Here is a 13,255-nt window from a genome sequence, read left to right on the forward strand (position 1 = left end):
AGAAAACTGTAAACATCATCATTATGTGGAAGTTCTAGCGGGTCACCAGAATGATTTTCCAGGCTCAGTTTTGGCACAAACTTGATCGCCAGATATTTCAAAATACAAGTTGTCTTACCATTATGCGAAAGTTCTAGGGGGCTGCAGGCATCTTTATCCATTCTCAGCTTTGGCAAAGAGATGAGCACTTTAGCAAGGGATGCAGAGATGGGCTGCACTAACAGGGAGGTGAGGTTTGGTCGGTTTTGTCTAAAGCTTCCATCTGTATTCAAAAAAGAAAAGAACTGAATGATTAGCAAACAGAAACAGCAACCAATCAGAGACAAGTTCTTTCCAATAAATTGGATGATGCTTCCTCACTCCTCAATCATATTCTGTGAGACACTATAAATTTAGTCTGAATAATATTCTGTACCGTCGTTAACAATGTGCACATATACTTGCCACCAATTCTATGAATATGACTCAGTAAGATGACAAGAAAGGGATGAAGACCTAAGAATGCACAAGGACCAAACAGCCGAGGTTGACTGGATTCTAAGAGCTGGAACAGCTGCATAGCAGCTAACATAGTGGATCCGAAGACTGGCGATGAGGCTGTGGTGAGGACACTGAAAATCTGTGGCTTGAGGCACAGAATTCCGAAGGTCTGTGAACTGGCAGCTCCTTCTACCTTCTCCAGGATGAGGAAAGGGGAGCCATGAAGTGCAACATAAAGAAGGGCTCTGTCCTTCCAACACACAGTGTGGATGTCTGTATCTCCCTCATGCCAGTGGAAGTGATGGGACACAGAAAAGATAATGATAGGATACTGTAAGGACAGCGGAAAATCCATGCCAATAATTCTGTGCCCAGTGCCATTGGACAGCAAAACATTTGTTAAAAGCAGATATAAAGAAACCAGTAGGAAATATCTTTTAAAGTTAATGAAAATCAGGTGGCCACTGGTACAAAAACAACTTGTCCGATAACTCTTTCACTTCAGACCATGTTCAATAAATCTTACTCACATTCAAAACTAAAATCAATTTTATTTTGCCATTCTGGACATTAAGCTCTCAGCCAAAGGCATCTGCACAGAGGAGCAAAGCTATGAGTAGAGGCCAAGAGGCTGAAGAGAAACTCCAGGAAGACAGAATGATTGGAGATACATGCCAGATGTGAGCTAAGGACTCCAGGGGAAATTTAAAGTATGATTAGGGTTAGGGTTTAACACTGTCCCAGACATACAGGGAAATAAGTATTCTCTAAAGTAAGGCAGTGATTAGCTGTAATGGGACCGAAGTAGTGAGAACAAAAAGCAATAGTGCAGTATGAGTAGAAGTGGTATAATCATAATCAGTATAATCAGGAAAATTGTGTTTATGGGGGAAGGAGTAAAGGAAAAAACTTGGAATGGTACACATAAGACATGAAGGTAAATCCCGGTGACACGGAATGAATAGTGAGTATAATGAGCAAAGCTGAAATACAGTGCTGGGAAGATGGCTCACAACAGAAAATACTAGCCTTGTAAGGGCAAGGACTTGAGTTTGTTCCCCAGAAAACTCTGATGCTATGTTGGGGAGCTGGGAGGAGCCTGAAGTTGTGACAGACATTTGCAATAACAGCAAACACAGGAGAATTCCTGAGGCTCACTGGCTAGGGACCCTACTCTGGTTCCTAAGTTACAGGTCACCAGTGAAAGACTAGTAATAAAAAAAGCGGTAGGGGGAGAGCGAGTGTCTACAAAGCAACATTTAAAAACATTTAAGGCTATCACTTGGCTTACACACCCATGCACACACACACACACATCTACACACTCACCTCCTAAAGAAATGTGCCTTCCCATGCACAGACACATTGAATAATAAAAGTGAGGTACCTCAAACACATATGGACAGGTAGGAAAGAAACTCTAAAATCTATATGACACTGAAAGATGATGAAGCCCTTAACTGTGCTCTTGGGAGAAATTAAGAGGAGAAGGAGACACAGAAGAAGGTGGGAGAAGATAACTTTAGGAAATAAATCTTCTTCAAACCTTTGAATAAGTAATGAACTAAATTTATCTATAATGTTAATAAAATGTAAATCAAACAAAATTGGTAAGACAAAATAATTCTGATAGTGCACATTCAACTTGAAGAAAAGTAAGGGAGATGATACATCAAATGTGCTTAAGTAAACAACAAAATCCTTGATAAAACTATTTTATTGATTCAGAAAGGCAATTCACAGTTGATTGCCAACAGTTATATTTTAGAATGCAGTACCATAATTTTCAAAAATTTTATTAGGGAAATGACCCTGGAGGTTAGCTTGGAATTCAATTTAATTTGTCTACAGGGGGTGATGACTTCCATGATACTAATAACCAGGTTCCAGGAGGCAGATTATATATGAAAAAAAAGAAATAAAAACTAAAACAAACCTATGTTGGTGAACAGCTTCTTTAATTTATCATGTGAAAAACTAACAGATCAAAAAAAAAAAAAAACCACACATACACACAAATTTTTAGCTTAGGGCTGTGGCTGTCCTGGAAGCCATGGCTTTGAGAAAACAATAATAAAGAACTAAACTGAGAATCAGTTTTATTAAAGAAGCACAGGGCCAGTCTTGGGTCTCAGCAACTCTTTTAAGTCTATGTGTGACTGAATTTTGACCACAGTGTAGTTCACTGTTCATGGCCAAGAGCACAAGATGTATAATTTGCAAAGCTCAGAACAGATAATGTATGGTTGCTAGGTAGAAAAGCAGGGAGGATTCTGATAGGGTTACAGAAAAGTATAAATCATGCGTGGAGCCTTTCAGAAACGACATTCTGAGACTGCATCAGTCATATGCTCATTAGGCAGCACACGCAAGGCTCACAGGCATGATGCAACAGGCATCATAGAGCCTGTTGAGTCAAAATGTTGTTGATATGCTTCAGAAGATTCAGAAGATTGAGTTCAGCCACTCAGGACTAGTTCTGGGCCCTCTTTTGCTGCTCCAGCCTGTACATTGGGCAAATACAGTTCTTGTTTCTAAACACAGACCACACTTGAGTGGCTAGTTTGTAAGTCTTGAAGTAGCCAATTTACTGTGGCTCACCAAGTGTGCATTACCCACTCACTTGTGATCTGAGGTTCTTTAATTACATTTGGAACAGTGTCTTTAATATAGTGATATTTTCTTTGTGAAAATTATACATATTATACAGTATACATTGGAAACATCTAATACTACCTCCATTGAAATTCTCTAGTACCCACTACCCTCCTAGTTTCTAATTCGCAATTGAATATTTACTTTCATTTTAACAACACTTGGTTGACATTTTTGTGCATGCTGGTTTGGGATTATTTAAAGTTACCTAGTGAAGTTTTTTCTTACACTTGTTCAAATTTGTCTTTTGAGGAATTCATGTATGTATATAACACATTCTGCATACTCTTACTTCCTCCACATCCTTTTTTTTTTCTCTGTCACATCTACCTTGGTTTTTGAGACAATGCTTTATATTGGCCTGGACGTTACTAACTAGGGAAGGCTGCCCATCCAGAAAGCCCTAGGGTCTATCACTCCAGATGACAAACATCTACTACTTCATTATTTATTCTGGGATTCTAAGTCATTCCTTTATAATTTAAGACAATAATTACACACATGAGATTGTCACACCTGTCTAAGGTGCTCACTTTCTACCAAGTCCAACACAAGTCCTACGATAAGTTTCCACGTAGGATTATCCCTCCTCTATCCTTTCACTATAAGGGTCTGTTTTCATTTTGAGTTAATATAATCACTTCCCTTTTCCTGTTAAAATATGACCCATGAATACAGTGACGCAAGTGTCCTTGTGGTCTGGTGGACCATCTTTTGGGTATATGTCTAGGAGTGACATACCTGTGTCATGATATAGAAATTTTCTAAGAAACAGTCAAATTGATTTCCAGGGTGGTTGTACAAGCTTGCACTCCCACCAGCAATGGAAAAGTGTCTGTTCACTCCACATCATTGCCAGGATGTGCTGTCATTTGAGTTTTTTATCTCAGCCATTCTCACAGGTGTAAGATAGAACCTCAGAGTTATTTTGATTTGCATTTCCCTAATGACTAAGAATGTTGAACCTTTCATGAAGTGCTTCCTTGCCATTAGAGATTTCTCTGTTGAGAATTTACTCTTTAGCTCTTTACCCTATTTTAATTGGGTTATTTGGGTTGTTGGTATCTATGTTCTTTATATATATATTTTGGATATTAGCCCTCTGTCAGATGTAGGGTTGGTGACGATCCTTTCCCAATCTGCAGACTGTCATTTTGACCTATTGCCAGTGTTCTTTGTCTTCAGAAGCTTTTCAGTTTCATTATGTCCCATTTACTAATTGTAAACCTTAGTGGCTGACTTATTTGTGTTCAGTACGGGAAGTTGTCTCCTGTACCAATGCATTCAAGACTACCCCCCTCTTTTTCTTCAATTAGACTTCGTATGGCTATACATTGAGGTCTTGATCCCCTTGGTCTTGAGTTTTATGTAGGGTAACTCATATGTATTTATTTGCATTCATTTATATGCAGCTATGCAGTTAGTCCCACACCATTTATTGAAGATGCTCTCTACTATGTTCATAGCAGCCTTATTTGTAATAACCAGAAACTGGAAACAACCCAGATTCCCCTCAACCAAAGAATGGATAAAGAAAATGTAGTTTACACAATGGAATATTGCTCATCTACTAAAATCAAGAACATCATGAAATTTGCAGGTAAAGAGATGGCACTAGAAAAATATTATCCTGAGTGAGGTAACCCAGACTCATAAGGACATGTAGCATATGTATTCACCTATAAGTGAATACTAGCCATAAAGTACAGGATAAACAAACTACAATCTACAGATCCGAAGAGGCCAAACAACAAGGATGATCCAAGCAAGAATTCTTGAATCTCACTCAGAAAGGAAAATAAGATAGTCAGTGGAGGTGGATAGATGGAGGGAACTGGGTGAGAATGGTAATAGGGAGAACACAAGAGGGGATCAGGTGTAGGGAAAGAAGACTAGAGAGTGAACGCAAATCAGCAAGAGAGGCATCTCTATGATGTGCCAGAGACTTGGGTTGGGGGAGGCTACAGGGAGTCCATGAGGGTTACTCTAGTTGAGAATCCTATCAGTGGGTGTTATGAATCCTGCAGTGCTCACATCTTGTACCTAGGCAACACTCATAGTAGAGGGATAAGGACCCATAATACCTTCAACCCCAAATTTGTTTTCCCTACATAAAGTGCAGGAACAAAGATGCCTCAGAGACTGATGGAATAGCCAACCAATAACTAGACAAACTTGAGATCTATCTCATGGGCAATTTGTGATACTGTTAATGATACTTTGTTATGCTTGCAGACAGGACCCTAGCATAAATGTACTATGAGAGGCTCCACCCAGCACCTGAAATGAACAGAAGCGGAAACCCATAGCTAAACCTAGATAGAGGTCAGGAAGTTCTGTGGAACTGTTGGGGGAAGGATTGAGGAACCCACGGGGAAATAGGGACTCTACAGGAAGAACAACAAAGTCAATTAACCTGGACCCTTTGGTACTCCCAGAGCCTGAACTACAAACCAAATAGCATCCAAGGGCTGGGCCTAGTCCTCCTGTATACGTGTAGCAAATGGTGAGCTTGGTCTTTATGCATGTTCACCAATAACTGTCAAAGGATGTTAACATGACTCTGTTACCTAACTGTGGATTCTGTTCCCCTAACTGGGCTGTCTTGTCTAGCCTCAGTGGTATAGGATGTACCTAGTCCTGCAGTAACTTGAGGTACCTTGGTGCATCAGGGGGAACTTTCCCCTTCTCAGAGGTGAAAAAGAGGAGAGATAGGAGTAGGGGCTTTGTAATAAGGCGGTGACAAGGAAGAAAGGGAGGCTGAAATCAGGATATACACTTAATAAATAAGTAAGTTAAAAATCATGACACAGGTTACTTCACATATTGTCAGGGAACCAAGATTTGGAGTATGACAATAGAGTCAACAACTGATTGAAAAAATGTTTTTTGGGGGGAGGGGGTGGTTCCAAGTGTCCATGAATACAGCAGGTACACAAAGAAAGAAATGATTTTTATATCCAAGCTCACACTTTGATTAAGCTTTATTCCTAGTCATCTACCACCTCCCCAAAAGACACATTAAAGGTGTTACAAAGGCCGGTTTCTTCCCATTAACTCATGATTAATCCTGGTCTAAAATGTCATTGGTAGATGAAATCATTTCAATAAACAAATCATATATAAATATATGTATCATGTCATAAAAATATCAATACTCACCTTTCAATTTTACTCTGAGATGCTCTATTAAGCATATGGAACAATGGATTTAAAAGTTAAATAAGAGTAAACCTTAATCCCAAATTGATCATTCCTAAATCTTTGATAGTTTTTGTGCTGCATGACTAAAAGTCTTGCATTAGTTTTGAAATATCCTAAGTAATTGGTTCATTAATTTTTCACTTTCACCTTAATCAAGATACGACAAACAGTTCACTTCTGAGAACAGATATTAAAAGCAGGACTTTGTGGGACACTAAGATTCAATTTTACTTACATTCCATGTTTTAAAAACCTAGCCTATAGAAGAGCTAACACTGTTTCATTTTCTTATACATTAAGAGTTCTTTTAATACAACTAAACAATTTTTGTTATATTTTAAAGTACATTTATGAAGTACAAAAATCCTTTAGACATGTTACAAATGTAGGTGGGCTATATGCAAGGATACAAAGGATATCAGGTAAGAAAATAGGTGATGAATTGTGGGATTTTTTTTTTTTTGTGGGATTGGCCTGTGCCCTCTCTAGTTTACTGTCTATCCTTAATAACAACTGGCCTTATTTAAGCTGATGGCTAACTCTGCCTTTGCTTTCTGTACATGTTGTAATCTAAAGAGAAAAATGGATTCCCTTTATTAGTAATTCTACTTGTGACACACTTTGCACACATGAAAAATTAGGATTTGAATCGCAAACTTAGAACAAGTTCCTAAGTTTCACCCTGTCTTGATTCAATAGTTGGAATGTAGCAAGTGAACAATTTCACTATGATGATATCATCATGCTGGGACTGGCAGTCAGAATGATGCCAGTAGTTAAGAGCACATCCTGCTTTTCAGTGGACCTGAATTTAGTTCCCAACACTAGCATAGAAAAGTTCAAAACCATCAGTCACATGCTCTTGGGAAACCTAACATTTTGTTTTTGGGGTTTGTGGGACTTGCCTTAACAGATGCACATACTCACACATAGCCATACATATACACACAATCTTAAATTGGTAACAACAATAAATCTTTTTACAAGTGATTAACCCATACAAACTGCTTTTCTTAAAATACTAGTGGTTTTGGTTTGCTGACTTATTGAAGAAAAGGTCCATTACTTCCGACAGTCTAGTATGAAGACTGCAGGACAAAATGGAGAGGAACAAAGTTAACTGTACAGTAGTGTATTGTGCCTTTTCAAACTGTTAAGATCCACTTCAACTACATATGGTTATAGGTATAAAGAAACCAAATATCAATATCAATGTGCTTGTCTCTGCCTCTCTCTCTCTCTCTCTCTCTCTCTCTCTCTCTCTCTCTCTCTTTCTGTCTCTCTGCCTCTTTCTCTCTGTCTCTCTCTCTATCTATCTCTGGGTATGTGTCAATATGTAGGACAATTAAATCTGACTTAGATGTTAGTGTACACAACAAAAGCTAATTATCAGAATAAAAATATCAAACTCTGGTTGTCTCAACATTGAGATACTGTGAGGTATCTCACTGTATGGTATGGCCTATGTGGGTTAATAGCTGGGGTTCTGCAGTTGAGAGGAATAGGTGATGTCTGCATCAAGCTTCCCCAGCTCTCCCTTAGTATCTCTTTCCTCCATCACTCTCCATCTCTCTTAGCCAAGCTCTTTCTTTGTCATTCAATCGAAGAATGCATCTCTTCATTATGCTTCACAGCCACTGGATAAGCAACCACCAGATGACCCAGGTACCAGTCAGAAATGGAGACTGTCCAGTTATACCATCCAAAATCCGTTATCTAAAAAAATCATACATGTAACTTCTGGCATATCACAGCAGAATTGGCTCAAGGTGATGTGTAGTTTGTACAACTCAATTAAGATAGTTGTAACATCAACAAAATACAAAAAATCGGGCTATGAAGATTAAAACTGTTAGTTCCTCTTTTCACCCTAATGAAAAATACTCAAGTAATCTAATATAAGAAATGATTATGTGGCCTTCCAGTCTGGGCCAGAGCACTGAGCAGATCTTGGGTGGCAGCTCTGTCCCCAACCTCCAAGAACCCAGAGGAAGCAGGGATCCCAGGTGCTCTAACTCAGGCAGTATCTTAGGTAAGCAGACAGCAGGGCCCGCCCTAAACAGGGAGTAACTGGGAACCAAAAGGACCCAGGAAGTCACTCCTGGCCTGGAACACTGGTTCCTTCCAGTCTGGGCCAGAGCACTGAGCAGGTCTTGGGTGGCAGCTCTGTCCCCAACCTCCAAGAACCCAGAGGAAGCAGGGATCCCAGGCACTCTAACTTGGACAGTGTCTTAGAAACTAGTTCCCAGATCTGAGGCCTGGATCAGACCTCTGCCAGGTCTGCTGTTGTGTGGACCCCGGATTCCACCTGAGACATACTGGAAGGTCCACTCAATCCAGAGCCACAGAGGAACAAATGAACTCAGAGCTTCAGACAACATATCCTGAGATATTCTAGAGGAGACACTGTACCCAGAACAGCAGACACCTAGCTGGACTACTACCTTGGAGGCACCATATCCTGAGGCATCCTAGAGGTACCACTATAATCAGTACAGCTGGAAAAGATTACAGAGACATCTGGACCCTAGGAGATCAGACACAAGCTAGATAACTAGAAAGACAGGCTTCAGTCAGAGACAGCAAGTACAGGCAGCACTAGAGTTAACCAGATGGCAAAAGGCAAGAGCAAGAACATAAGCAACAGAAACCAAAGTTACATGGCATCATCAGAACCCAGCTCCCCCATCAGAGCAAGCCCTGAACACCCCATCACACCAGAAAAGCAGGAATCAGAATTAAAATCACTTCTCATGATGATGATAAAAGGCTTTAAGAAAGACATAAATAACGCTCTCAAAGAACTTAAGGAGAGCACTGGTAGACAGATAGAAACCCTTAAAGAGGAAACACAAAAATCCCTTAAGGAATTGCAAGAAAATGCAACCAAACGGGAAAAGGAATTAAACAGAACCATGCAGGATCTAAAAATGGAAGTAGAAACAATAAAGAAATCACAAAGGGACAATACCCTGGAGATAGAAAACCTAAAAAAAAGATCAGGAGTCATAGACACAAGTATCACCAACAGAATACAAGAGATGGAAGAGAGAATCTCATGTGCAGAAGATACCTTGGAAAACATTGACACAACTGTCAAAGAAAATGCAAAATACAAAAAGCTACTAACCCAAAATATACAAGAAATCCAAGACACAATGAGAAGGCCAAACCTAAGGATAATAGGTATAGATGAGGGGGAAGACTCCCAACTAAAAAGACCAGTAAATATCCTCAACAAAATTATAGAGGAAAACTTCCCTAACCTAAAGAAAGAGATGTCCATAAATATACAAGAAGCTTACAGAACTCCAAAGAGTTTAGACCAGAAAAGAAATACTTCCCGCCATATAATAGTCAAAACATCAAATGTACAAAACAAAGAAAAAATACTAAAAGCAGTAAGGGAAAAAGGCAAAGTAACGTGTAAAGGCAGACCTATAAGAATTACAACAGACTTCTCACCAGAGACCATAAAAGCCAGAAGATCCTGGACCGATATCATACAGACCCTAAGAGAACACAAATGCCAGCCCAGACTACTATACCCAGCAAAACTGTCAATCATTATTGATGGAGAAACCAAAATATTCCATGACAAATCCAAATTTACACAGTATCTCAACACAAATCCAGCACTTCAAAGAATAATTGGTGGAAAACTCCAACACAAGGAGGGAAACTATAACCTAGAAAAAGCAAGAAAGTAGTCTTCCAAAAACCCCAAAAGAAGATAGTTACACAAACATATCTCCACGGATGTTAGCCCAAAAGCTTGGATTAGTGAAGACTCAACCCACAGCCCACATAAAGCTCATGAAGAAGGAATACCAAGAGGGGATGCCTCAGTTCTACTTAGAACAAGAAACAAAAATGCTCAAGGGAGCAAATAGGGAAACAAAACATGGAACAGAAACTGAAGGAGGGGCCATCAGGAGACCATTCCACCTGGGTATTCACCCCATGTACAGTCACCTAATCTAAACACTGTTGTGGATGCCTGGAAGTGCATAATGTGAGGAACATGATATAGCTGTCTCCTTAGAGGTCAGCCAAAGACTAACAAACTCAGAGGACAATGTTCACAATTAACCACTGATATGATCAGGGGTTTCCCAATGGAGAACTTAGTGAGAGGACTGAAGGAGCAGAAAGGGTTATTGACCCCAGGTGGAAAGCAATAATACCAAACAACCAGAGCCCCCCAGGGTCTAAACCACCAGCCTGGGAGCACATAGGGAGGGACCCAAGATTCCAGAGGTATATGTAGGCGAGGATGGCCTTGTCGGACATAGGTGGGAGAGGAGTTTCTTGGTCCCATAAAAAAAAAAAAAAATGAACACACAGTGTGTGGGGGGGATGATGTGAGGGTGGGGAGGGGATAGTGAGGGGGGGTAGGTGCGGTCACTGCCTCATAGAAGCATGAGGAGGGGGATGGGATAGGAGGTTTCTGGGTGGTGGGAGGAAGTAGGCTAAGAGGATAAAATCTGAAATGTAAATACTACAACCAATTTTAACAAGCAGGGAAAAAAAGTCTTCAGAACCAACATCTTTAAAAAAAAATGTCAGCCCCCTGGGGGTGGGAAATTTTTTTTTTCTTTTTCTTGATACTAAAACTTGTTCTGAGAATTGTATATTGCAGAACACACAGCCTTGGTGTATCTACTCATCAAGCATACTGAGCAGACCTGCCCAAACCTCTGATGTCCTGGAATTCCATCTGGATTCAGTGAAGACACAGCATCAGAGGCTTATCAACTTACTCTTCCTCCCAACCCCCCTTCTAAAATCTCAACGCCCTCAATCAGCTTGAAGAAGTTAAAGAAGAGTCAGCGCCCCTATTCCCTGAGCTTGGGGACTAATGTGGTTAATAATGGTCTGTCTTTCTAGGGACAAGTAGTGGTTTTGTTGGAACAGGGGGGATTAGCTAGGACTTATTGCATAGCCATAACCTATTGGTAGAAATCTGTATAATTATTATCAAGATGAAGTTATAATTTCTTAAATGGTACAAAATTTACTTTGATCTCAAATTTAAGGTTTTCATTGGTACGAGCCTCTTATTAATATAAAAATGAGATGAATATTGATACGCTCATGGGCATTGTGCCTGTATAACACATTTAGGAATACAATGCATAGACCCAGCCCTTTTTTAACCCTTTTAACTGATTTGGGACGCTTAACCTATGAGTTAAGGGACTATAGCAAATTCATATTTTTGAGTTTATTGTTAGGGTGTTTCCCATATTTTATTTAGAAATAGCTGAGAGGAGTGAACAGACTCCTCTCAGCTATTTCTTGCCATTTTCATAATGAGTAAGGTAACAGTCCAGGTTACCTTACATGGATAGTTGGTTTTCAAAACATCAGAAGTCCATAGAACTGACGCTACAAATATTTATATATTAATGTTCATATTGATTAGAGACCTGTCTGCTCCTGACAGCTTCCTGTCGTGGATTCTAAGAAGAAATTGAGCATCCTTGGAGTTACTCCAGTTGTGTGGTAACAGCCACTAGGCAAAAATTGCCTCTCTCCATCTACAGACAAATTAGTGTCCAGAAAAGGACACACATGCAGAATAGTCGACTGATTATATCTGCCTAGACAGAGTAATCAGTCCTTAATAATCCTGCATCACCAAGGTCTGTCAGATGATTCTGGGCCAGAAGGCTGAAGATTTGATGCTCCAACGTTCGGTAGTATAGGGGCTTTTCAGGTGTTCAGAGGTCTCTATAAATTGGCTAAGTTTTAGAAGCTATGCTTTGTGCTTCCCACAATTATAGTTAACTCAGTCATTCTGGATTTCTGATGGGGTTGAAAACTTACAGCTATTTACCATAAGAGAAAAGATTTGAGTGGATGGTCATCAGCTGACATTCATCCTAAAGCCAGGTTCAGAACTAAATATTTTAGTTAGGATAAATGACAGAGGTGCTGGTTAGTCAACAAAAGGATGGACGGGGTATTAGGACTATCTTGTACCTCACTGGTACAAATTGGCATAATTATGCTCTAATTGTATTTTGAGAGAAAAGTTTCATTTTAACAGGAAGGGTGATGTGTAGGAGGAGCTAAGGTAGGAGTACTACTGAGAGGAAGAAAAGGAGTAAGAAGAGGAGAAGGAGGAGAGGAGAAGCTAGGTGATGAAAGAGAGAAAGAGGGGGGAGACAGGGAGGCAGATATTCATGTATCTCCACCAGTCAAAGATAGTTGTTATATCTAGGTTGGTCAGTGGGTTACACCTCTGATTGAACAATTCCAAACTTATAAAGCTTATGATTAACATTATTTTAAAAAAATGTATAATGCAAAAAGGAAAAGGGGGCATGGGATAGGGGTTTTCTAAGGGGGGGAATGGGGAAAGGGCATGGCATCTGAAGTGTAAATAAAATATCTAAAAAAAAAAAAAAAAGAAAGAAATGATTATGTGGCTGCCATCTCAGAAAACCATGCAGTTGCTGTCTCAGAATATCTGGTATCATTTTGAAGACTGCAATCTTAATCAAACTTGGTAAAATCAGTCAAAATCAGTAGGATTAGAAAGTAACACACTCATTTGTTCACCAATAATTATCAATTGTTGTGATATTAAACTCAGTAGCAGTGTCTGGAAAGATCACACACCCTTGAGTAGATTCTAAATTGCCATTTTCATAATGAGTATAATTTCTAAATATAGTCTAGATATTTATTCTTAAATACAAAGATACATCCAGCACTCACTCATCAAAGAAGATTTGTACAACACATGGAGATTACTACAGAAATCCAAAACTAGTCAAAATGCAAGGAAAAGTTACTTGGAGTGCCCAACTCTATTTGATACACCTCCTACACTTAAGGCTTAGGGAAAATCAGTGGAAAGTGGCTGAAAAGTCCATAAGAGCCAGAGGAGAAGGACACTTACTGC

The 13,255-nt window shown here is 39.5% G+C and overlaps 1 protein-coding gene across 1 annotated transcript in view; it reads right to left on the minus strand.

The window, feature by feature from the left end:
• Positions 1–13,255, minus strand: part of Naaladl2 (N-acetylated alpha-linked acidic dipeptidase like 2) — an 808,912-nt gene that overhangs the window by 317,359 nt on the left and 478,298 nt on the right. Inside the window, 1 exon segment of the mRNA XM_034499893.2 lies at positions 119–262. Coding sequence (XP_034355784.2) covers positions 119–262 — 144 coding nt within the window.

Source organism: Arvicanthis niloticus, chromosome 4 (assembly GCF_011762505.2).
Source record: "Arvicanthis niloticus isolate mArvNil1 chromosome 4, mArvNil1.pat.X, whole genome shotgun sequence".
NCBI lineage: Eukaryota > Metazoa > Chordata > Mammalia > Rodentia > Muridae > Arvicanthis > Arvicanthis niloticus.